Below are 26,011 nucleotides of genomic sequence, written 5' to 3' on the forward strand. Positions count from 1 at the left end.
CTCTCGTCACCTCAGAGCGAACTACCAGCGCCAGGCTCTGGGCGCCGCCATCTTGGGCCAGAGGTCAACGGTCCTCCCGTTAGGTCAACAAATAGCAGCCTTGTTTCGGTCCTTACCGCTCCCCAACTAGTGAGCCAAGGAGGCCTAGGGATTTTTTTTAATTCTTCACAATTGGTCTTCTGCAGATAGTGAAAGACTCTGAATGGCTTCGGTGCACGCAATTTCCCAGGAATGTGTACAGGCACCGTCTCAGACAGCCCAATGGCAGTGGGACCTTGATCCTCGCACAGTATTGTGGGTATGGTAGTTTCGGCCCCTCCTGCAGGCTCTGTTGTTTGCCAAGGCACTAGGATGTCATCTACTGGACACAGTGAAAATCTAAGGTTTGAAATGAACTTGGAGCTAGTTAGGGACTGGGAGACTTTTTAATTAATTAATTCATTTTTAAAAATTGAGTCCTGTTGCTGAATGGTAACAAGTATAGATCTTGGAAGCAAACTACCAGGTTGCTGGCTGTTAATTCTTTTTTTTTTTTTTGTACCTAGTGTAATGGGAATTATAATATATACCCCCCAACCTCTCAGGAAAGTTATGAAGACTGACTTTACTATTCTATTTTATGTATGTATATGTGTATTTGCGTCTGTCTGTCTGTCTGTATGTATGTATATTTGTTCCATTCCTAGGGCTTGAACTCAGGGCCTGGGCACTGTCCCTAAGCCCCAGCACTGCCTCCTTCACCACCTCCTCCTCCTCCTCCTCCCCCTCCTCCTTCTCCCCCTCCTCCCCCCCCCTCCTTCTCCCCTCACTTCTGCTTGAGCCACAGCTTCACTTCCAGCTTTTTGGTGTTTAATTGGAGATTGTCTCACAGACATTGCTTCCTGGGCTGGCTTTGAACCTTGATCCTCATATCTCAACCTCCTGAGTAGCTAGGATTACAGACATGAGCCGCTGGTGTCCAGAGAGAACTGTTTTTATGAACAGTTACTTTCCCCCTACCCTATGAGGGATAGGCACAAAGATGTCCACTTTACAGATAAAGAAACCCAGATACTGGGTGCAATGTCGCTTACCCTGTGTTCCTCTGGGCTGTGGCTATGATCTGAACATGGCTTGCTCCTCCTAAACTCAAGTTGAAATTAAAGTGCCATTGTAGCAGCATTAAAGGATGGGGCCTTTAAGAATTGGTTAGGCCAGGAGAGTGCTGCCCTCATCAATGGATTAAAGCCATTATTGAGGGAATGGAATGGATGTGTTCAGCTTCTCTTCTTCTCAGTCTTGTCTTCTGCCTCTGCCATGTTATGACACAGCAAGAAGGCCCTTGGCAGACGGTACCCTAATCTTAGCCTTCCCAGCCTCCAGAACTACAAGAAATAAATTTCTGCTCTTTATAAACTGCCCAGTCTTGAGGCTGGGGATGTTGTTCAGTGGCAGAGTAGCTGCCTAGCATTCGAAAATCTCTTGAGTTCTATCCCCAGAAGCACCACCACAAAAACGTACCCAGTCTCAGATGTTCTATAATTGTAGCTCAAATTATGTTAAGATAAATTACTAGAAAGCAGTATATCAGAATTTGAACCTAGACCATATGGCTAGTATTCATGAATTTAACTGCTGCTATGTTAGTGTATGATTTTTTTTGCCAGTCCTGGGGCTTGAACTCAGGGCCTGGGTACTGTCCCTGAGCTTCTTTTGCTCAGGGCTAGCACTCTACCACTTGAACCACAGTGCCACTTACAGCTTTTTCTGTTTATTGTGGTGCTAAGGAATCAAACCCAGGGCTTCATGCATGCGAGGCAAGCATTTTACCACTAAGCCACATTCCCAGTCCTGTATTTGTATGTGTGTGTGCACATGTGCATGTGTGCTAGTGCTGGGGCTTAAATTCAGGACCTTAACCTTTACCTTGGCTTTTTCCATTCAAGGTTAGCATTCTACCTCTTGAGCTACAGCTCCATTTATAGTTTTATTGCTGGTTAATTGGAGACAATACTCAGCCTCCTGAGTATCCAGGATTACAAATGTGAGCCACTGGTGGCCAGCTTTGAGTATGATTTTGAATATAAATATCCCTTAACATATGGAAGAGTTTTATCCCAAAGACATATATTAGTGGGACTAAGAGGGTGGCAACTTAATGTGACCATGATGTCTGGAGATAGATCCTTTGGAAAATTATTAAGTCATACCATCTGGATGTGATTATTACCAGTATTCATTTGCTAGGTTACATGGGCACATCACCTTGGAAAGGTGTGTGGACAGCTGACACCTGACTGCCACCTAATGAGGGACCCCAATGTAGAACCATCCCGCTAAGAATCTCCTGTTTCTGACCCTCAAAACCAGAATGAGATACTGAATGTTTCTTATTTAAGTGGCTAAGCTTTCGGGTGATTTGTTACAAGGTAATTTGCTAATATAGCTAGATACTGAGATGAACTTCTTCCTAACGCCTACTGCAGACCAGGGAGGAAGACAGTAGGAGAGGGCTGGGAAGGTGGCTCAGTGGTAGAGTGCTTGCCTTGCATGCATGAGGCCCTCGGTTCGATTCCTCAGCACCAGATAAGCACAAAAAGCCAGAAGTGGGGCTGAGGCTCAGGTGGTAGAGCGCTGGTCTACAGCTGAAGAGCTGGGGGACAGCGCCCAGGCCCAGAGTTCAGGCCCCACAACCGACAAAAAAAAAAAAAAAAAGACAGTAGGAGATTGAGAAACACACACACACCTTACAGAAAGCTGGGAGCAGATGGACTGTCAGGAGCTAGGGGTAGAGGCCTTGGAGACCGAAGCAGCCCATAGTTCAGTGTGTTTACTTATACAGGCACTTGCACAAACAAAAGGCAAGGAGGAGCTGGGCACCAGTAGCTCACACCTGTAATCCTAGCTTCTCAGGAGGCTGAGATCTGAGGATCTCCATTCACTTCACGAATTTGCATGTCATCCTTGCGCAGGGGCCATGCTAATCTTCTCTGTATCGTTCCAATTTTAGTATATGTGTTGCCGAAGCGAACACTGAGGATCTCCATTCAAAGCCAGCCCAGGCAGGAAAGTCTATGAGACGCTTATCTATAATAAACTACCAGAAAACCAGAAGTAGTGTGGTAGCTCAAGTGGTAGAGTGCTTGCCTTGAGTTGAAGAACTGAGGGACAGTGCCCAGGCCCAGAGCTCAAGCCCCAGGGCCGACAAAAAAAGAAAGAAAAAGAAAGAAAGAGAGAGAGAGAGAAAGAAAGAAAAACAAAGAAAGAAAGAAAGAAAGAAAGAAAGAAAGAAAGAAAGAAAGAAAGAAAGAAAGAAAAGAAAGAAAAGAAAAGAAAAGAAAAAGGAGAGAGGTGTTGTACGTGATAGGTAGCTCTCAGCAAAAGTTTGGTAATTAACAGGAAAAACATATGACCTTGAGTAAAGCTATCTGAGCTCATTAATTTAGCTCCAAGGCTAAGATATGAAATATGCCTTCCAACTGTTTGACTGTTCAACTGTTGCTGCCTCAGGTCATAGGCAGAGATGACACGGTTCTGAACTGTTGCTCAAGGAACTCCTGTCTCTGACTCCCAACACACCAATTCTCTACAAAAACAGGTAGCAGATAACAGGCACTGGTGGCTCATGCCTAATCCTAACTACTCAGGAGACTGAGGTTTGAGGATTGCTATTCGAAGCCAGTTGGGATTAAGTATCAAAAAGCCAGAAATAGGGTTGTGGCCCAAGTGGTACCAGTCTTGAGCAAAACAAAAGCTGAAGGACAGCACCCAGGCTCTTAGTTCAAGCCACAGGACCAACACACACACACACACACACACACACACACACACACACACACACACACACACACACACACACACACACACACACACACACACACACACACACACACACACAGAGAGAGCCAGGTGGATTTGGCTCATTGGCTATCGTGTCTCCTGCCTGTTCTCCAATGACATTCTCTCTCTTGGTACCACACTAGAGTTTTAAGCTTTCCCCAGTTGTTTTAAATTTGAACTGTGTGTGTATGTGTTGATACTGGGGCTTGATCTCAGGACCTGTTGCTCTCCATTGGCTTTTTTGCTCAAGGTTGGTCTCTACCACTTGAACCATACCACCACTTCTGGATTTTTGCTGGTTAATTGGACATTAAGAGTCTCATGGGGGTTGGGAAGGTGGCTCAGTGGTAGAGTGCTTGCCTCCCATGCATGAGGCCCTGGGTTCAATTCCTCAGCACCACATAAACAGAAAAAGCCGGAAGTGGCACTGTGGCTCAAGTGGTAGAGCCACTAGCCTTGAGCTGAAGAGCTGAAGGACAGCACCCAGGCCCAGAGTTCAGGCCCCACGACCGACACACACAAAAAAAAGTCTCATGGATTTTCCTGCCCAGGCTTGCTTGCTTTATTTATTTATTTGTTTATTTGATCAGTCATGGGGCCTGGGTGCTGTCCCTCAGCTCTTCTGCTCAAACCACTTGAGCCACAGCACCACTTCTGGCTTTTTCTGCTTATGTGGTACTGAGGAATTGAACCCAGGGTCTCATGCATGCAAGGCAAGCGCTCTATCACCTTCCTAGCCCCCAGGCTGGCTTTAAACAGTGATCCTCAGATCTGTCTCTTGAGTAGCTGGGATTACAGGTGTGCTGGTGCTCAGCCTATTTTATATTCTCTCTCTCTCTCTCTCTCTCTCTCTCTCTCTCTCTCTCTCTCTCTCTCTCTCTCTCTCTCTCTCTCTCTCTCTCTCTCTCTCTCTCTCTCTCTCTCTCTCTCTCTCTCTTTTGTTCTGGTCCTAGGGCTTGAACTCAGGGCCTGAACATTGTCCCGAAGCATTTTTGCTTAAGGTTACTGCTCTACCATTTGAGTTACAGCTCCACTTCCATATTTTTGCTGGGCAATTGGAGATGAGAGTCTCATGGACTTTCCTGCCTGGGTTGGCTGCAAACCATGATCCTCAGAGCTCAGCCTCCTGAGTAGCTACAATGACAGGCATGAGCCACTGCTGCCTGGCTCCTCCTTGCCTTTTGTTTGTGCAAATTCCTGTATAAGTAAGCACACTGAACTATGGTATGGGCTGCTTTGGTCTCCCAAACCTCACAGGTAAACTCAGTCCTCCTCATTTCTACTTGGAAGTCTCTCCAATCCTGGAACATTTTCCTAACATCAAGCCACTGGGGGGAGCCACCAGCCTATGGACCCATGCCCCTGGAGCCTGGTCTTTTCCTTGCTAGCTTTTACTTAGATGTCTGCCTCTAGCTGGCACTTCTATGTCAAGCCAGGTACTCTGATCTCCCCTATAAATGATGAGACCCCAGCCGGGCACTGGTAGCTCACGCCTGTCATCCTAGCTACTCAGGAGGCTGAGATCTGAGGGTCGCCATTCAAAGCCAGCCTGAGCAGGAAAGTCCATGAAACTCTTTTCTCCAGTAAACCACCAGAAAACTGGAAGTGGTGCTGTGTCTCAAATGGTAGAGCACTCGCCTTGTACTGAAGAGTTCAGGGACAGCACCCAGGCCCAGAGTTCAAGCCTCATGTCTGACAAAAAAGAAAAAAAGAAAAGAGAGAAAACCCTTAGGATCTGCCATCCTCTCTCAATTTGGCCCTTTTGTGGCACATTCATTCTAAGGCCATCCATGCATTCAGCACTCCACAGACCAACTGTGGCAGCCACCACACAAAGCACACACAAATACTGGTGTCACTCTGCTCCTTAGCTAGAGCTTGAGAATGAGGCCACAGCTCCTCATCTCTGGATCCCTAAGTCAACCTGAAGGTTCTTTCTTTTCCAAGCAAAGACACCATGGTTAAGTCTAACATCTTTGCTCTTCCCGTCCCCCTCCACATCTCCCTACCAGAACTGGCTGTGGTTGCTGCTTTCTTCTTCTTCTTCTTCCTCCTCCTCCTCCCCCTCTTCCCCCTCCCCTCTCCTCCTCCTCCACCTCTTCCTCCTCTACCTCCTCCTCCTCCTCCTTTCCCCCCCCCCACCTCTACCTCCTCTTCTTTCTCCTTCTCCTTCTTCTTCTTCTTCATGGGACTTGAACTCAGGGCCTAGGTGCTGTTCTGAGCTCTTTTGCTCAAGGCTAATGCTCTACCATTTTGAGCTGTGGTTCCACTTTCGGTTTTTGTGATTAATGGGGGATAAGAGTCTCACAGGCACTTTTCTGCCCTGGCTGGCTTTGAACCATGATCCTCATTTCTTAGCCTCCTGAGTAACTAAGATTCGGATGCAAACCACTGGCACCTAGCTTGTTTCTTTTCTTTGTTTATTTGTTTATTGTGGTTCGTCAACAAACTTTCTCAACTAGATACACCAATTCTCCTAACTTTCTGTCACTGTATCCAAGAAAATAAAAGAAACCCAGTGCTAGTGGCTCACATATACAATCCTAGCTATTCAGGAGGCTGTGATCTAAGGATTAAGATTCAAAGTCAGTCTGGGAAAACAAATCTGAGAGATTCTTCATTTCTGATAAGATAAATTTAGTCACATATTTTATGCCACAAGAGTTCTGTCAATCCACAATGGCCTTCAGGGATGAATCACATTCACTGTATTTATCCAATGTTAACACGTAATAGTAGTTTGTTGAAGGAAACTAAGGAGATTTTATACACAAAGGCAACTGAAAATACTTGGATTTTACAGACATGACTTTACATGGATTTAACCAAAGAAGAAGTTCTTTCTTAAGATTGTATGCCAGTCTTTGAAACAAAATGAATATGACAAAGAAACTATTATACTTGAAATCTTGGGCCCTTGAAATCTTGGGCCCTGTTAAGTTCTTTGTTGACTAAGCAATTTTATTTTTGCATGTACATTTCATATACTTTGAAATTTGTTAAATGGATTTTTGTGGGGTGATATTTTAGGAAGGAAACAAATGTTAACCAGTTTGAAATTTTTTTTTGCCAATCCTGGGGCTTGAACTTAGGGTCTGGGCACTGTCCCTGAGCCTCTCTGTGATCAAGGCAAGTGCTCTACCACTTGAGCCACAGCACCACTTCCAGCCTTTTCTGTTCATGTAGTCCTGAGGTATCAAACCCAGGGCTTCATGCATGCTAGGCAAGCACTCTACCACTAAGCCACATTCCCAGCCCTCGGTTTGCAATTTTATCTGTTATCAACAATATCAACATCTTGGTAGCTGTTACTAGATCTTACCTCTCTTTTGTACTAAGGAATTCAGTATACAAGAATCAATTACTATTAGCAATTTAAAATTGAAAGTGACTATTGCCACTTTGAATGTGAATGTAGGATATTTCTGATTGGATTTTTTTTAATTTTGTTTTGTTATTATAAAGGTGATGTACAAGGAGGTTTCAGTTACCTAAGTCAGGTACATTTCTTTTTGGACAATGCCACCCCTTCCCTAGCTTTCTCCCAGTTTTTTCCTCCTGTTCCTACCCACAAGTTGTAGAATATAGTTTAAAACATAGTGAGACTCTTATTTTTAATTAACCAAAAGCTGGAAGTGGAACAGTGGTTCAAATGGTAAAGTGCTAGCTGTGTGGGAAAAAGCTAAGGAAGAACGTGAGGCCCTGAGTTCAAAAAGGTAATAATGTTGTTTGTTTGTTTGTTTTTTGGTCATGCAGCTTGAACTCAGGGCCTGGGTGCTGTCCCTGAGCTTTTTCTGCTCAAGACTATCACTGTACCACTTTGAATCACAGCTCCACCTCCTGTTTTTTGGAGATTAATTGGAGATAAGAGTCTCATGGACTTTCCTGACCAGGCTGACTTCCATGAAATCCTCAGATCTCAACCTCCTGAGTAACTGGGATTACAAACATGATTCACAGCCCCCCCCCCAATCTCCCCCCAACCCCTGTCTCCACTTTCCTCCTTCTATCTCTGACCCTCGCTGCTTAAAGTTTGTATCTTGTTCTATTTTCTGTACCTTCCTTTGAAGCAATAGGAATACGATCTGGATTGCAGACAGTAAAGGGAAGGGCTGAAAGAAGGGGGTTCTGAATAATACTGTATGTTATTATACCATTACAGGTAGGGAACCATTGGTATTCCCATTTCACAAATAAGGAAACTGAGGCCTAGAGTTCTTGAGACAAAGCTCTGGATTTAGAAGCCTCAGAGTCCTCAGTAACACATAAACAGAAAAGGCTGGAAGTGGTGACATGGCTCAAGAAGTAGAGGGCTAACCTTGAGCAAAAGAAACTCAGGGACGGGCTGGGAAGTTGGCTCAGTGGTAGAGCGCTCGCCTTGCATGCTTACGGCCCTGGGTTTGATTCCTCAGCACCACATAAGCAGAAAAAAAAAAAGCCAAAAGTGGCGCTGTGGCTCAAGTGGTAGAGTGCTAGCCTTGAGCTGAAGAGCTGAGGGACAGCACCCAGGCCAAGAGTTCAGACCTCACGACCGGACCCCAAAAAAAAAAAAAAAGAAAGAAAGAAAGAAAAAGAAACTCAGGGACAGTGCCCAGGCCTGAGTTCAAGCCTCAGGACTGGCAAAAAAAAAAAAAAATCTGAGGAAAGACAGTAGGAGATCAAGGAACACACACACACACACCTTACAGAAAGCTGGGAGCAGGTGGATTTTCATCACCCAGGGGTAGGGGTCTGGGAGACAGAAGCAGTACATACCATAGTTCAATACGTTTATACAGGCACTTGCACAAAGAGAAAGTGTGTTGTACATGACACGTAGCTCTGAGCAAATGTTGGCAGTTTGGCAACTGACAGGAAAAATGGCTTATGGGTAAAGCCATCCAAACCCAAGGTTCCGGCTCCAAGGCTAAGAAAATAAGCCTTGGGACCTATTGACTGTTGCTGCTTCAGGTCATCTGGGCAGAGCTGACATGGTTCTGAACTGTTGCTCAAGGAACTCAAGCCTTTGGCACCCAACACATCCCCCTGTTTCTTTATTTAAAGCGGCATGTTGTTGAATTCTTAATACAGAATTTCTTCTTCCACCTGCCTGTCTGATGACCAATAAATACTCACAAGTATTATTTATCCCTCTGTGGGTCTGACTGTAAAAATGCTGCAGAGGATCAAATTTGTAATGACAAAAGACAACAGTAATCATTATTAAAGTTTTTTTTTTTTTTGGTCGGTCATGGGCCTTGAACTCTGGGCCTGAGCGCTGTCGCTCAGCTCTTCAGCTCAAAGCGAGTGCTCAACCACTTGAGCTACAGCACCACTTCTGGTTTTCTGGTGGTTTATTGGAGATAAGAGTCTCATGGTCTCTCCTGCCCGGGCTGGCTTTGAGCCGCAATCCTCAGATCTCAGCCTCCTGAGTAGCTAGGATTACAGGCGTGAGCCACCAGCGCCCGGCTATTATTAAAGTTTTTTAAAACAGCAACTGATTAAGCTCTCCAGTTATTTTTATTGCATATAGTACTTCAGGATACTAATTAAGACTGAAACCATTGGAGATGTCACCAAGCTTTTTTAATTATAACGAGGCGCAAAAGATCATAGGCAACCTTTGTGTCCTTTCCATCTTCATATCCAAGGAGGCTTCTTGACATAAACACTTAAATGAATTCTGGCTTAGTTACAACTTTGTTTTAATTTTGACCTTAGGAAAAAAAAATTTTTTTTTGGTAGGTTGTGTGGCTTGAACTCTGGGCCTGGGCGCTGTCCCTCAGCTATTCAGCTCAAGGCTAGTGCTCTACCACTTGAGCTACAGGGGTTTTCTAGTGTTTTTTATTGGAGGTAAAGAGTCTCACAGACTTTCCTGCCTGGGCTGGCTTTGAACGGCAATCCTCAGATCTCAGCCTCCTGAGTAGCTAGGATTACAGGCGTGAGCCACCGGCGCCAGGCTGACCTTAGGAAAAATCTTTAGCTCAGTTTTTAAAACCACAACCAATTAGTTACGTACCAGCTTTACTATTATTTTTTAAGTTCTATCTTATAAAACTTAAGACATACTCTACCATCTGCTACTTATTCCAACATTTGGTGGTTAGTCTTAATTTCTTCCTTTTTCCATTTCAGAACAAATATTTAAGACAATTCTTACTTCCCAAATTCTTATCTAAAGGAAATCACTCACCACCCCCTCTTAATTACCTTCCAAAGCTTTTCTTTACAGTGTTTTGTAAGATCTCTGTTTTGGGGTTGGGAAGGTGGCTCAGAGGTACAGTGCTTGCCTCGTACGCATGAGGCCCTGGGTTTGATTCCTCAGTACCACATAAACCGAAAAAGCTGGAAGTGGTGCTGTGGCTCAAGTGGTAGAGTGCTAGCCTTGAGCTGCTGAGCTCAGGGACAGCGCCCAGGCCCAGGGTTCAAGCAACAGGCTCCGGGGTATTAGTGCAATCGGTGGGTTGCTTGCTGCCCAAGAGGCAGGGGACGTGGCTGTCCGGACGCTCGGGTCCAGAGCTGGCGCAGGGTCGCCCAGCGAGAGAGAGTGGCCCCGCTGGGCTGAAGACTGACCGGGGACTGGGACAGAGCAGCAGGTGCCCTCGGCCTCCGGGCGGCCTCCCGCACACCTCCCTGCTTCCCTCCTCCAGTACTTTCCAAACTCTCCTAGCTCCTCTTCTCAAATCCCACGGCTTCCCATATGGGAGGCAGGGTTTTGTAGCGGTGAGGCAAGGAGTCCCCAGACCTAAGGCTGGGAAAAGTGTCCCCCCCACAATCCAGGCCTATGAGGAGGAGGTGACGAGGCGTCCATCCCCTGGGTCCCTGGCAACCCGGCCCCGGGAAGTGGAGCCCAGGATGAGGGCGGGGCCTTGTAGATTAGGGGAAGTCCCTCAACTAGATGGGCGGAGCGAGGGAGTTCCTCCGAGGGAGAGGTGGGCGGGACTTCCCGGATTATGGGGCGGTGCCCGGGGAGGGGCGTGGTTTCCCAAAAACGCTGGCTCGACCAACGAGGGGCGAGGCTAAGCCGCAGAGGGCGGAGCCTTGGTGAGGCGGAGCTCTGGTTGGGGGCGGAACTAGAGGGGCGGGGCATGGGCTAGGGGCGGTGCTGTCTTGGCTCCTCCCCTCCCCCTCGGCCTCGGGTGTCCCCGTGACGAGGCAGCGCGGAGCCACCGCGGGTCCGGCCCATCCCGCCGCAGCAGCCCGGAGGCAGAGCAGGGGTGAGGCGGGGAGAGAGCAGCGCCGAGTGGGGCCCGGGGCGCAGCCAGGTGAGGCCGGCGGGGCGTAGGGGGCGGGGGCTGCGGCGGGCGGGCCCCGGCGGGCGCGGGGGGCGTGTTTGCGTGTCTGGGGGCGGCGGGGGAGGGGGAGTGGGCCGGCGGTTGTCTGCGCGTCTGCGGTGGCGGGTCCCGGGTGGGCTCCGTGCGGGTGCTGGCATCGCGCGCGGGGGGGCCGCCGAGTGTGTATCTGCGTGTGCGGTGCCCGGGGACGCGGGCCTGCCCCGGCGCAGCCCCTCCGGCGTGCGGATGTTTTCCAAACAGGCTGCCTGCGGGAGACGCGCGCCGCTGCGGCCGGAGCGCGGGGAGCGCCGCCCCCACAGGCCTCGGGACGCCCGCGGCTGCGGACCCCGGCCGACACGGGGAGCGGGGGGGGGGGGCGGAGGGGCGGGCGCGCACCCAGGAGGGATCCGGAGGCCTGCCCGCAGTGCGCGGCCGAGATGGGGAGACTGAGTCAGATGGATGGTGAGAGGAAGGCAGGCAGGCAGGCGGAGAGGGGGTGGAGAGTGGGAAGAGAGAAGGACGGAGCTGGGAGGACAGAGAGTCATTGAGAAATAGATGAGACAGACAGAGGGCTAGACCTGCAGAGAGACAGGAAGAATGAGGATGGTTTACAGATCCCAAGAACCTGACAGAGGGTAACTCGGGTCCTGGGGCTTAGATCTCGAGCCAGGAACTCTGAATGAGAGGTAAGGGCTCTCACCTCCTCGGTTGCCAGTCTTCAAAGTACGTTCAAGGCTGGGATCTTGGGCACAAAACACTCTCTGACCTCCCCAAATTGTTCCATCTCTCTGATCCCACCCAATAGTTTGCCCCTCTGACTGCCACCCCTTCTTTTTATTCCTTCCCACCCGTCTCCCCTTTGTGGTGTCCCAGGAAGCCCAGGACAGGTAGAGGTGAATGGTGAAAGGTCACCATCACCTTAACCCAAGTGGCCATTTAGGAGCCAAGACTGGGGATTGAGGGGAACTGGGGTGGGAAGCCGTAAGCTCTTTTTCCCCTCTCCTGCTCTGCCCAGAATGGTGCTTGAAGGAAATCCTGAAGTGGGGTCTTCCCGAACCTCAGACCTCCAGCACCCTGAGAACAGTGGCTCTTGCCTTCTCTCTTCTCCTGGTGAAGATGCACAGCCAGGCGAGGAGCCCATCAAATATGGTGAACTCATCGTCCTAGGGTGAGCCTAACCTGCTCCGGGCGGGGTGGGTCCGTTCTAGGCACCTCCTTGGGGCAGCCAGAATAAGGAAGGGCCCTAGCTCCCCAGAGGGTCTTTTGCTATTTGATTCTCAGATGAAAGACAAAGCTGGCTAAACCCTCCATCATGTGTAATTATTTTTTCATAAATATCTGAGACAACTCTGTCTACCCAAGTTTCTGGTCTCAAAAGAACATAGTACCACCAGCTGCAGTCTGCAAAGCACTGAGGGCGTGTGTAGTGTGGGGTGAAAAATTGAGGTTCTACCTAAAACTGCTTAGTTCCATTCCTGCCTCTGCAAGTTGCTGAATTTCCCCGTGCCTCAGTTTCCCCATTTTGTAAGCAGTGATAACAAAAATCCCTACCTCGAAGGGTTGTAAGGACAAAGGAAGGGAAGGAAGGAAGGAAGGAAAGAAGGAAGGAAGGAAGGAAGGAAGGAAGGAAGGAAGGAAGGAAGGAATTTTTATTATGTAAAGAACAGCACAGCACCCAGCACATGCCAAGTGTTCTGGGAGGCAAGCCTGTGCCAAGCCCTTTCATGGACATTATTTCATTTCAATCTTCACAAAGATGCTGTGAGGAAGGAGGTGAGGAAACCGAGGCTCAGAGAGGGGAAGTGCCTGGTCCAAGGGCACACAGCTGGTAAGTGGCAGGGCTGGGATTTGGACCCAAGTTTTCTTACTCTAGATCTGGTATGCTGTCACACAACCATAGCTCTCCTTCACAGTACAAATGACAAAACTGAGTCTAGGGAAGAAGAATATGACTTGATGACTGCAAAGACCTCATTTCTTCTTAGTCTTTGCCTGATCAGGATCCATGGACCTTCCATGCAGCTCTTTCCCCAGACACAAATTCCTTCTCTTCCTCTCCCATCAGTCTCCTTTTGGCCATCAGTCCTGAAGACACTGCTTGAGAAGTTGTAGTTTCATGATAATAATGATTAAGCATAACAACAGCTACCATTTGTTGATCCATACATGACATGTGCTTTTTTCTTCTTTTGCGAGTCCTGAGGCTTGAACTCAGGACCTAGGCACTATTCCTGAGCCTCTTTGTGCTCAAGGCTAGTGCTCTACCATTTGAGCCACAGCACCACTTCTGGCTTTTTCTGAGTAGTTTATTGGAGATAAGAATGTCATGGAGAGGCTGGGAAGGTGGCTCAGTGGTAGAGCACTCACCTTGCATGCATTAGGCCCTGGGTTCAATTCCTCAGCACCACATAAGCAGAAAAAAAAAGCCAGAAGTGGCGCTGTGGCTCAAGTGGTAGAGCACTAGCCTTGAGCTGAAAAGCTGAGGGACAGCGCCCAGGCCCAGAGTTCAAGCCCCACGACCGGACTGCCCCCTCCCCCCAAAAAAAGAATGTCATGGACTTTTCTTCCCAGGCTGGCTTTGCACCTCAATTCTCAGATCTCAGCCTTTTGAGTAGCTAGGCCTACAGGATTACAGGTGTGAGCCACCAGCACCTGGCTATGACATATGCTTTTTAAAAAATAAAAGTAAATACTTATCAAGAACTTGCTGTAACTATACCACACTGCCAAACAAACACTTTTGTTCTCAAAAATCAACCTGCATTTACAACATGGCCCTTCTAGAATAAAGACCTGCAGGTCAAAAAAAAAATCAACCTGCAAAGTAAGTCCTGAAAAAATGAGCCTCATTTTATGGAAGTCATGGGGTGAGTCGAAGAGCATTTGTGTGTGTGAGAGAGAGAGAGAGAGAGAGAGAGAGAGTTGAGTCATGCCTCCACTTCTGGCTTTTTGCTGGTTCAATGGAGATTAGAGTCTCATGGACTTTTCTGCCCAGGCTGGCTTCAAACTGAGATCCTCAGATCTCAGACTCCTGAGTAGGTAGGATTACAGGTGTGAACTACCAGTGCCCAGGTACAGATTAAGGATTTAAGTTTAGGCCCATCTGAGTCCTTAACCTGGGCCCTGATGACCCCTCTGACTCCTTTCCTTCCTTATGCAGGAGAAGGGCAACAGATATCTCACACAGGGGTGTTTGCATTGGAAAAGCTGCTGTTTATTATCATGAAGGAAAGGCTTGCTTTCCAGCCCAGGGAAAGACTTCTGATGGGGAGACTTTTCATGTAAGAAGATGGGCCCTCTTGACAGCTCTCTATTCTCCCTGGGCAGGGAGGTCCCATGTCAGGCTGTGCACCAGAACTATTGGAGAGTATATTGAAAACACATCTTGACAGGTGCCCCAAACCTTCAGAATCAGAATCTGGTGGGGCTGGTGAATCTGGATTTTAACACACTCACTGGAGTAAGTCGATCTGAGTGAAATGGCGTGTGTGTGTGTGTGTGTGTGTGTGTGTGTGTGTGTGTGTGTGTGTGTGTGTGTGTGTGTGTGTGTGTGTGTGTGTGTGTGTGTGTGTGTGTGTGTGTGTGTGTATGTGTGTGTGTGTGTGTTGAACTCAGGGCCTAGCCGCTGTCCCTTATCTTTTTCATTTCAGGTTGGTGCTTTACCACTAGGAGCCATACTTCCACCTCTAACTCTTTGATGGTTAATTGGAGATAGCGTTGCATAGATTTTCCTGCTCAGATCTCAACCTCCTGAGAAGCTAAGATTAAAAGTATGAGCCATGGACACTTGGCTCCTTGTCTGTACTTAGCTGCTTATCCCATCACTTTCTGCTCTGAAACCGTCCATGACTCCCCATTGCTTACAGGCAGAACAATGTTTTTTGCCTGGTGGTCATCTTCCCCTATTGTGCTTCACTGCCCTGAGCTCACAAAGCGCTGGAAGCTTTGGCTCAGGGTGAATACTATTCCATTTTGAAGGGCTTTTGCCAAGTCTGGGGTCAGGCAGATCTGAATGCATATCTGGACTTTGTTACCTATTGACCCCAAGGCAAGTGACTTTACTTCCCTGAGCCTCAATGTGTCTCATTTATAAAATGGGAAGAAAGACAATTGCCTGGCAGGACACCACACAGACGCCTCAAGGGACCAGGGACACAGAGACAGTGGTGGAGGCTGTGACTCACCCCATCTTTTCTTCTCAGGGTCCTTCCCACTGGATGTGAGCTGGAAAGGAGGGTGGGCATGTGAAGTGAGTGGAGATATGGACGTAGTGACCTTGAGGGTCTGTGGTTTTTCTTCATGTGTTTTTGAGAAGTAGTGTCATAAGTGCTGGTTTGCTGCAGGGGACTCCCCAGTTCTTCAACCCCTATGAGGGGTTCCCCTTCTCAGAAACCCAATCTTGGGATCATGATTCTCTTCTCTTGCCCAGAGGGTTGGGGTGCACTTGGCTTGTGTCTGAGTCAAGGCAGGTATGGCTGAATTCCTTGAGAACCGATCCTCGCTTCATGGACTCATGATACATCACTGCTACCAGCCCAGCACCTTCCCCAGACATAGCACAGCCATCCAGGGGACTCATGATGATAGTTTAATGAGACCCAGTTGACTATCACAGGGTCTTCTAGCTTTCCGTGATTCTTGAGCTTGCTTAGCAAGCTAGAGTTGACAGTGTTCTCTAAGGCTCCCCAGTCACTCACTTTTCATTCTCTCTCTCTTCCTCTTCCCATACCCTGCTCTTCTTAACCCCTTTAACATTAACAGCTACAATGGGTGTCTGGCAAGCGGGGACAAGGGCCGCCGGCGGAGCCGCCTGGCACTGAGCCGCAGGCCACATGCCAACGGAGTGAAGCCAGACGTCATGCACCACATTTCCACACCGCTCGTCTCCAAGGCAAGCAGCTTATGCCAGTAGACTGAGAACCGAGCATCGTTCTGCCCTCTGTGCCCTTGGCCCAGGTCTTCGGTCTTGCCAGACCCACATGCGCATGCCCCCTGCCCCCCATCCCAGCCCACTGTGTCACTACTCTTTGCCCATGGGGCTACCAGAGCAATGATGACCCTTGACCTTTTGCAGGATGTGATGTCACACAGCAGTGGCAAAGGGTGAAACGTTGGCTTTAGAAGATTTGGGGTAGAAATCAGCTTCTGCTAGTTCCAGCAGTGTGGCTGAGCACACAGCCCCCCACTTTCAAATGAGACCAATAAGCCCATTCTGGGGGGAGGACTGTATAGAGTAACCTGTATAGAGTTCCTGCTGTACTTAGAATCCCCCTGCACAAAATGCTGTTAGCCTCCCTGGGAGTAGCCCCACTGGGCCCCGAGCTTGTCTTCACTCAGAAACTTAGCTCTCATGTCCGGGGTGCTCTGGCAAGTGACTACTTTCTCCTCACCAGGCCTTGAGTAACCGAGGCCAGCACAGCATCTCATACACACTGTCCCGGAGCCACTCGGTCATAGTGGAGTACACACACGACAGCGACACAGACATGTTCCAGGTACGCCCAGCCCTCCCCCAGCCTCCGGGCCTCTGAGCTTCTAAGTGTTTTGGCTCACTCAGCACAGCAGCCCACCCTTCCAAGGAGGAAGCAGCGTGTCCCACGTGGGTCGCTGACAGTAAATTAGTAGTGGTATCAAGACTGAGAGGCAAGACGCCGCGGAAAGCCATGTGGCTTCAGAGTTCAGAGGGCAGTGTAAGCATTGGCATGCCAGCTCTGTCATTTACTTTGTGCAAGACTTGATCTCTGTGGGCCTTTGTTTCTTCATTTGTAAAACAGGACCCATAATGGCAACTACCCCATGGGTGGACACATAAAATGCTTAGCCTATTATAGCAGCTTCAGTGAGGGGAGGGGGCACTGGGATCCGAACTCAGGACTTTTGTGTTTGCTGTACGGCTAAACAGCTACACATCTAGTCAATCCTTATTAAATGCTTACAGTTTGCTGCAAAGATTTCTAGGATATCAGTTTTCCATTGATTTATCAGTGAATTGATCAGTTTTTGTTTTTGAACTGAGTGAGAGTCTTCCCAAAGCTTTGGGAGCAATAGAGCAAGAGCCACTCTAGATGGTGGCTAATTGCACCTCGAGTGGCTTCTTGGGAGCCCAGAAGGTCTGGAGAGTCACTGTGTGCTGCCTCTCTGTGGACCCTGCTGCCTCCTTGTTTGGGGTCCTGAGCCTTGCCCATGTGATGGCTGTGCCTGCCTCCCCTCGCTTGCAGATTGGCCGCTCCACTGAGAACATGATCGACTTCGTGGTAACAGACACCTCCCCGGGAGGAGGGGCCACCGAGGGCCCTTCTGCCCAGAGCACCATTTCCCGTTACGCCTGTCGCATCCTCTGTGACCGCAGGCCACCCTATACGGCCCGCATCTATGCTGCCGGCTTTGACGCCTCCAGCAACATCTTCCTTGGAGTGAGTGTATCCCAGGCAGGGTCGAGCTCTCTACTGGAAAGTGGGGAGGGTTTGGGAAGGCAGCAGCCTGGAGTGATGGGCCGGTCCCCAGCCACACAGGGCCTTAGCAGCCCACATCATGAATAAGCCAAGGGATGCTCAGGGAGGTCATGTGTATGGAGTCCTCTCTGGGACATAAAGGTAGAGTGGGGGCAGCCACCTCTGCGCCCCTTGGGGAAATGTGAGCTGATCTTCAATGTGGTCCCAGGAGCGGGCAGCCAAATGGCGGACCCCCGATGGCCTGATGGATGGCCTGACCACCAATGGGGTCCTGGTGATGCACCCTGCGGGCGGCTTCTCTGAGGACTCGGCCCCAGGTGTCTGGCGGGAGATATCAGTCTGCGGGAACGTGTACACACTGCGGGACAGCCGCTCGGCCCAGCAGCGGGGGAAGCTGGTAGGTGGCCCTCTCCATCTTTTCCCCAGTCCTTCCAGGTCCTCCTTATAATCTGCCTGGAGATAGGTGACGTGCAGTCCTTGTGTCCCAGGTAGTCCCCATGGGCTCTGGCTGGGAGAGCTGCAGGCTCACAGAACTCTCGGTACTTGCCCTACAGAGCAGCCCAGCCCACCCAGATTGTGGCCTGCACACTTTTTTTTTTTTTTTTTTTTTGGCTGGTCATGGGGCTTGAACTTTGTGCTTGGGCGCTGTCCCTGCACTCTTCAGCTCAAGGCAAGTGCTCTACCGCTTGAGCCACAGTGCCACTTCCGGTTTTCTAGTTGTTTATTGGAGATCAGAGTCTCACCGACATTCCTGCCTGGCTGGTTTTGAATCATGATCCTCAGCCTCCTGAGTAGCTAGGATTACAGGCGTCAGCCACCCGCACCCGGTTTGCACACTTCTTGAATTCCGTGAGGTGATGTAAGATGGAGTCACACGAGGTGCTGTGCAGTCACAAGTGGCTTTATGGCTGCTGACAGCTTTGAAAACCACACTCGATTATGAGAGTGACACTTGGCCTATGTGGAAGCAGCTCACAGTCCACAGTGTTGGCAGCTTGTAGCATGTCTGTCACGTTTAGGCGAGTTCAGCTTTATTATCCTATTCCAACAGGAAAAGGCCCTTAGATTAGTTCTTACAGTGCTGGCCTGTGGCCAGTGGCCTGTAATCTGTACCATGTGGTACAGATTAGAGTACTCAGATCAAGTTGAGAGTGAGATCTAGAGAAAGGAAGGGTTGTGGCCTTGTTCCTTTCCTGGGCTCTGCTGTCCCTGAGGGTGGGTATGTGAGCCTGGGAGACACAAAAGCTCAGGGGAAAGCAGAGCTTTCCAGTGTTAACTCTATTGGTTTTGAAAATTACACATGTAGCTCAAAGGTAAAAAATCTACACTTAGATGGGCTGGTAAGGTGGCTCAGTGGTAGAGCGCTTGCCTCGCATGCATGAGGCCCTGGGTTCGATTCCTCAGCACCACATACACAGAAAAAGCTGGAAGTGGCTCTATGGCTCAAGTGGTAGAGCACTAGCCTTGAGCTGAAGAGCTGAGGGACAGCACCCAGGCCCAGAGTTCAGGCCCCATGACCAACCAAAAAAAAAAAAAAAAGTCTGTACTTAGAATGTGCTAGGTTCTGGGTTTGATCCTCAGAACCATGGAAAGTCCAGAAACAAAATTATGTACCTCAACTGGATATAGTAGGGCATACCTATAATCCCAGCACTTGGGAGCCAGAGGCAGGAGGACTGTGAGTTGGATGTCAACTTGGTTATATAATGAGACCATATCTCAACGAACAACAACAAATCTCTGTACATGAATGTGTCACAAACACATGCTTGTTGAGCACCTACTGTGCTAGGCGCCCTTTGAATTATTTATACCTACTGCCTCACAAGGCTCGTTTGAGATACTGAAATGTGGAATTCAGCTTGAAATAGAAACTAAACACACAGAGAGGTTAAGTGACTCTCCCAGGGATGCAGAGTTAGTGAGGCCCCAGTTCAATCCTAGGTGGTCTGTTCATCACAACCCCCAGGACCCTTGCTCCGGGCTAAGTATCCAGCATTTTTCTGGCCTTCACCATTATTGGAGACCTCTGGAAAGCACTTTAGAAAATGTCCAGATGTCCGGATTGATAGAACCAGATTTGTTTCCCTGGTACACCAAACCCAAGTCCTGCTGAGAGCTGGGGAAGAGGGGTGGGTGGAGCGGGATGTCTGTCCTCTGCCGGCCCAGGCGCCCTCTGCAGGGCCTCCGGGGGGCTGCAGCCGGATGACTGGGCGGGGGACATCTTGGACTAAGGCTTTCTGCTGTCTCTGGCAGGTGGAAAATGAATCCAACGTGTTGCAAGACGGCTCCCTCATCGACCTGTGTGGGGCCACGCTGCTGTGGCGCACTCCGGCAGGCTTGCTGCGGGCGCCCACGCTGAAACAGCTGGAGGCCCAGCGGCAGGAGGCCAATGCAGCGCGGCCCCAGTGTCCCGTGGGCCTCAGCACCCTGGCCTTCCCCAGTCCAGCCCGGGGCCGCACAGCCCCTGACAAGCAGCAGCCCTGGGTCTACGTCCGCTGCGGCCACGTCCACGGCTACCACGGCTGGGGCTGTCGACGGGAGCGGGGACCCCAGGAGCGTGAATGTCCCCTCTGCCGACTGGTGGGTCCCTATGTACCCCTGTGGCTAGGCCAGGAGGCTGGGCTGTGCCTGGACCCGGGGCCCCCCAGTCATGCTTTCGCACCCTGCGGCCATGTCTGCTCTGAGAAGACTGCCCGTTACTGGGCCCAGACACCACTGCCGCACGGCACGCACGCCTTCCACGCGGCCTGCCCCTTTTGCGGGGCCTGGCTCACCGGTGAACATGGCTGCGTCCGCCTCATTTTCCAGGGGCCTCTGGACTAGGCTCTCCAGGGCCCTCCCGGCTGTGCCCACCTGCTCCAGCCCCCCCCCCCCCCCCCGCAGCTCACAGGGAGCTCTGCATGTGGAACCCTGCCTGCTGGCGCCTGGCCACACCAGCTGGACACACTGGATGGGTGGGGGCCCCCCTCCCCAAGGGGGCTCCGGAACGCTTCCCAGTCATCCTGAAGGGAATCTGCGGTACCAGCTGTGCCCCCAGGCGATGAGGGAAGCTCAGGCCTCTGCCGTACCCTCCCTGGGGTCTCCCCCACCATGCCGGTTACACTGTGCCCCTGCCAGGGGAGTGAAGGGACTATGGCCCCTGACCCCCAACTTGTGCTGGTTGGGCTCCCCAGCCTGCCAACCCGGTAACAGATACTCACCCTTCTCGCTGCTGCCCTGAGTTCCCTTAGAAACCTCGCTGCTCAGCTGCCCTTCCAAACCCACACATTCCCCGCCCTCCCTCCCCCAATGTGTTCAGAGCTTCCAGCCCTGATTGGGGGGGTGGGTGTGGGCAGGCCGGGACTGAGCGAAATGGAGTCCGAGGTTCAGTGGAGGATGGACAGTTGGGTGCATTCGGATGGGCGAATCCTTGGGTTGGGGAATAGGCTTTGTTGGCCTTGGGAAAGCATGGAAGGCTTCAGGGAGGAAGTGGCACAGGAACTGAGCCTCTGTGGTGGTTCTCAGTCTACCAGGCCCAAGGGGAAATGGTGTATGGTTGCAGGCTGAGGGGAAAGGAAGGAGGAGGGTCTGAGTGACAGGCTGCAGGGGGTACACAAGAGACTGGTGAGAAGATGCTGGATAGGGTGTCTGGACTCTTAATTTGTGGACAGCCAGGAGTCCACAAAGTGGCTGGGAGCAGGGAGCGAGAAGATTCGCTGCTTCAGAGCCCTGGCTCTGACCCAAGGGCTACCACTACTGAACACCCGCCCGCCGTGTGCCCCGCTCTGTGCTGACAGTAATAACAGCTTGGTTCATTGAGCACTCACCAGGCGCCAGGCTCTGCTTCTTGGAGGTTTGGCTGTTAAGTCTTCTTGTGTCCCTGGGAGGGAGGCATCACTGCTTGTTTTCACAGAAAGACAAAATCATTTGCCCTAAGTCACACAGCTAGGAAGTGACCAGGTCAGAATTGAAACCCAACACTGCCCCATTCCCATCACACTGCGTTTCCTTTGCTGGGCAAGGCTAACTTGGGAGAGGGTAGTCAGCCTGTCCCCTTGCTCAGTACCCAGCCCCACATAGTGCTCTAGCAATGAGCTCAGTCCTGCCTCTCCAGCTCCCTGAGGAGAGATCTATCCAGCTATCAGCAGCTGACTACCCAGTGAGCTTAGTGTGCAGGGGAAACAGGAAAGTGGGGTGGAGCTGGAGAGAGTTGGACTAGGGCCTTGTGGGCCTCAGCATCCACGGAGGTCAAGTCTGAGTGGACCCCTATTCACCCATGCTATGTATTTTTTCTGGGAGCCAAGGGCCAAGCTGAGGGTATTGCTGGAACTCCTCTAATCACTCCTAGGCAAACTGACCCAGGAACACATGCGGCTAGCATTCTAGAGGTAAGAAAAGAGAAGGCTATCCAGGCACTGTAATCCTAACTACTCAGGAGGCTGAGATCTGAGGATTGCAGTTCAAAGCCAGCCTAGGCAGGAAAGACCATGAGACTCGTATCTCCAATAAACCACCAGAAAACCAGGAGTGGCTCTGTGGCTCAAGTGGTAGAGTGCTAGCCTTGAGCTGAAAAGTTGAGGGACAGTGCCCAGGCCCAGAGTTCAAGCCCCATGACTGACCAAAAAAAAAAAAAAAAAAGCAAGGAGTAACAAGCAGGACGTGGGCATTGCCCTGGGTTCCTGACAGAACATGAGGAGGAGTGTAGACTCCACTTGGAGGGGCCTGCCTAAGGCCACGCAGCTAGTGACGGCCAGAGAGCACCCACACATGTGAACAGGAGGGATGCTTCTGGAGTGTCACCCAGTTGCAGTGGGATGGAGGGTAAATGAGGACTTCTGAGTGGGGGTGGAAGGATTTCCCACTCTACTCCCAAACCCTAGAAATAGATGTCTCCCCTGTTTTTACTTCTGACGGTGTTGGGAGCCAAGCAGTAGAACATTCTGGTCCCATTTCTAGTGGGAAATTTCTGGCTCTAAGAGGAGAGACAAGCAAAAGACATGTCTGTGGGTGCTTGGGAGAATTCAGGGCTATTAGAAGCCAGGCACTCCCATCCTTGCCCCAACTCTGCTCTTTGCCAGGTCTTTGAACCTGGGATCCTATGGTAATTAAATGCAATTACCTCTGCCTCGCCAAGTGCTTGTGAATGTATGGAAAGCACCTGTGAAAAAGTACTTAATATTATTTCCTTGCCTGGCCCTTATACTTCTGGGGAAAACCCAGGTAGGCGACAGCCATGATCCCAATTAGATGACTCTGTGTGTGTGTGTGTGTGTGTGTGTGGTGGGGTGTTGAGGTCTGAATAAGGCTAGGCCCCACCTTACAGATTCCTGAAGACATGTTGTGTGTTCTAATGGAAATAATGGACACTCTTAGTTTTCCCATCTGTGCAATGGGTTAAATGTTAAGCTCTATCAAAGGCTTTGCATGAATTAAGGGAGTCCCCCCCCAAGGCCAGCTCTGGTATAGGACTAAAGTAAATGCTATTGACCATCATAAAATGAAATTAGGCAGGACTAGAATATAGAAAGCTGCCTAGGTGGCTCAGTGATAGAGTGCTTGCCTCGCATGCACAAGGCCCTGGGTTCGATTCCTTAGCACCACGTAAGCAGAAAAACCCGGAAGTGGTGGTGTGGTTCAAGTGGTAGAGCTCTAGCCTTGAGCTGAAGAGCTGAGGGACAGCACCCAGACCTAGAGTATAGGCCTCATGACCGACAAAAAAAAAAAAAAAAAAAGCAGTTTCCTATCAAGTAAAGTGTCCTAGGTTCCATCACCAGTACAAAAACCAAACCAAACTAAACAACAACAAAAGGAAGAAAAAAAAAAGTTGAATCCCAAGGCCTGAATACTGGATCCTTTGCCCACTCCAGCTGCCCCCTGGTGGCCATAGACAGCTATTACCTCCTCTTAAAGAGTACATTTCCAATTCACCTGACAAAACACAAAACCCCTTAATTGATCTCCTGTATATAAAGAACCCACAGCTAATAGTACTATTGTGAAGAGCTTTGGGAATTTTTGTGAATGAGAAACGTGTCTGTGGTGGGCAGTGACTGCCCTGAGCCTAGACACAGGCAAGACAAGGACAGCATGCTGGACTTCAGTCAAACACTGCCTCCGCGCACACACAGCACTGACCAGCTGGCAGTCATTGGTGCCTAGGATATTCCTGGAATGGATTCACTTATTAATCCAGTTTTCCGGCTGATGAAGCCAAGATCTATAGAGCTAAAGTGACCCACTTAAGGTCACACAGCTAGCAGGACACCAGTGGCTCACACCTGTAATCCTACTCAGGAAACGGAGATCTGAGGATTGGGGTTTGAAGCTAGCCTGGGAGATTAACCGGAAAGACTGATCTCTAATTAACAGCAAAAAGTTGGAAGTGAAGATCTGTTTCAAGTGGTAGGGTGGTACTAGCCTTGAGCAGAAAAAGCTAAGGTACAGCTTCCAGGCCCTGAGTTCAAGCCCCAGTACTGGCACACACACACGCAAAAGGTCACACATCCGGGGGTGAAAAAAGCTTGATTTGACCTTCGACCACTGCAGTAGCATTGATTCCTCGCACCTACAACTGTGTAGTCTCTGAGGGGCCTCTACTCCAGACCCCCTTCCTCCCACCCCCACCCCCAGCCCACCAGGTCGAGTAAAGCAGGTTGGGGGACTCTAGGAGTCTCTCCTGCACAGGGGCCTTGGTGCTCTGGGATCTTGTCAGCCGCGTTGACCTGGGCCAGGCCGCCGACGAGCCGGTCACCCAGGGTCCCCACCCCCACGCGAGCGTGGCCGGCGCACAAAAGGCCAAGGCCGCAGGGGCCAAGCCGAGCGATTCGCGTAGTGCCCGGGAGGCAGGGTGCTTGTTTCTTCCCGCCTATTGGCTGAAGCCGCTGTCCGTCTGGGCCCGGGAACCAGACAATTGGCCAGTGAGGGCGGGGTTTGGGAAGCCCCAATGAATGGGGGAGCCGGAAGCAGGAAGTGAGTTTGCGAGCGGAGCAGCTGCTGCAGGTGAGTTTGCGGCGCCTGGGTTTGGGGGTCACATTGTGTCACCCTCAAGGGATCAGCGCGACGCGGGGCCGAGCACAAGATCGGCCCCTTCCTGCGCATCCTCCACGACTCCCTCCAAGTCTTTGCGGGCCCCAGGGCCGCGGGCGTGGCGAGCCGCAGAGTTCAGACCCCTTCGGAACCCCGGGACTCGCGCCGTGGGGGCGGAGCCCGGGGCCGGGGGGCGGCCGGGGGCGCCCAGGCTGGGCCGCGGCGGGGCCGTGCCCCGGCCTAGGAGATCCCGGCGCCCAGCGAGCGTGTAACAGCTTTGGTAAGATTCTTGCCCTCACCGATTCTCAATTTCCCCATCTGTCCAATGGGCTGTGAACTTCTGTGGCTTTCCCGGACGAGAAGGAAGGCAGGAGAAGGAGAATGGAGGGCAAAGACAGAGGGACTGGAATAGGTCACTTGCTGGCAGCGCTGTGAGGAATAGGACCGGGAAAAAAATTTTCAAGTTCTTCTTTTTTTAAAATAAATTATTATAAAGGTGATGTACAGAGGGGTGACAGTTACATAAGTCAGATAAAGAGTACATTCATTTCTCTCTTTTCCCCTCCCATCCCCCGCACAAGTCTTATACACATTTTCAAGTGAGTACCACTGCTGCATTTGTTCACCCTCTGTCCTTTCATTTCTACTCCCCTTACCCTCCCAAGACAGACTCATGAACAAAAACAGCAGCAAAGAAAAAAACAACCTCTTTTTTTCCATTTCCTGGAGTTCATTTGATAAATATTATTTTATCTGACCAGATGCACATAGGCATTGCACCTTTGTGTTCCTCCACCAAAAATATCCTTTGGAGGAACCCTATTGCATTGTTGGTAGGAATGCAAACAGTACAACCACTCTGGGCAGCAGTCTGGAGGTTCTTAAAAAAAAAACAACCCACAAAACAAAACAAAAAGTAGGTGGGGTGCTGGTGGCTCACCCCTGTAATCCTAGTTATTCAGGAGGCTGAGATCTGAGGATCTAGGTTGGAAGCCAGCCCAAGCAGGAAAATTTGAGACTCTTATCTCCAATTAATCACCAGAAAATGGAAAGTGGTGTGGAGGCTCAAAGTGAAAGAATGCTAGCCTTGAGTTAAAGCACTCAGGAACCATGCCTAAGCCCAGAATTCAGGCTCCATGTCTTAATCTTCCCTACAACCCAGCCATACCACTCCTGGGCATCTACCTAGAGCATCACAAGCCAGGATACCATAAAGATACTTTCACATTCATGTTCATTGCTGCACTGTTCACAATAGCCAATTTATGGAAGCAGTCCAGATGCTCCTACAATAGAGTGGATCCAAAAAAATGTACCTGGTGCTGGGAAGGTGGCTCAGTGGTAGAGTGCTTGCTTTGCATGCATGAGGCCCTGGGTTGGATTTCTCAGCACGCCATAAGCTGAAAAAGCCGGAAGGGGCCCTCTGGCTTAAGTGGTAGAGTGTTAGCCTTGAGCTGAAGAGCTGAGGGACAGGCCAGG

At 50.3% G+C, this 26,011-nt stretch overlaps 2 protein-coding genes and 1 non-coding gene across 4 annotated transcripts in view; 2 read left to right on the top strand and 1 right to left on the bottom strand.

Moving 5' to 3' along the window:
* The first annotated feature begins 54 nt into the window (after window positions 1-54).
* On the top strand, window positions 55-21,332 carry LOC138818815 (E3 ubiquitin-protein ligase pellino homolog 3). Of its 2 annotated transcripts, none has more exons than XM_070009960.1 (8): window positions 55-383; window positions 12,088-12,240; window positions 12,829-12,900; window positions 15,834-15,963; window positions 16,466-16,567; window positions 17,291-17,485; window positions 17,733-17,921; window positions 19,781-21,332. In XM_070009960.1, exons 1-8 carry the CDS (start codon window positions 301-303, stop codon window positions 20,348-20,350), a joined length of 1,494 nt encoding a protein of 497 aa, XP_069866061.1. In that variant the 5' UTR covers window positions 55-300; the 3' UTR covers window positions 20,351-21,332. The 2 variants fall into 2 exon arrangements, with proteins under 2 accessions (XP_069866061.1, XP_069866062.1); XM_070009961.1 differs by lacking the exon at window positions 55-383 and adding an exon at window positions 10,951-11,063.
* On the bottom strand, window positions 2,907-3,013 carry LOC138818837 (U6 spliceosomal RNA). Its single transcript, XR_011369227.1, has one exon. It is a non-coding gene; the product is annotated as a U6 spliceosomal RNA (small nuclear RNA).
* A 3,130-nt stretch (window positions 21,333-24,462) lies between the features above and the next one.
* Window positions 24,463-26,011, top strand: part of LOC138818807 (dipeptidyl peptidase 3-like) — a 29,699-nt gene continuing 28,150 nt past the window's right edge. The window contains exon 1 of the mRNA XM_070009948.1: window positions 24,463-24,505. The gene's annotated coding sequence lies outside the window, so the exon portion shown is untranslated. The remainder of the gene's footprint in view (window positions 24,506-26,011) is intronic.

Source organism: Dipodomys merriami, unplaced genomic scaffold (genome assembly GCF_024711535.1).
Source record: "Dipodomys merriami isolate MVZ:Mamm:240054 unplaced genomic scaffold, mDipMer1.0.p SCAF_78, whole genome shotgun sequence".
Lineage (NCBI taxonomy): Eukaryota > Metazoa > Chordata > Mammalia > Rodentia > Heteromyidae > Dipodomys > Dipodomys merriami.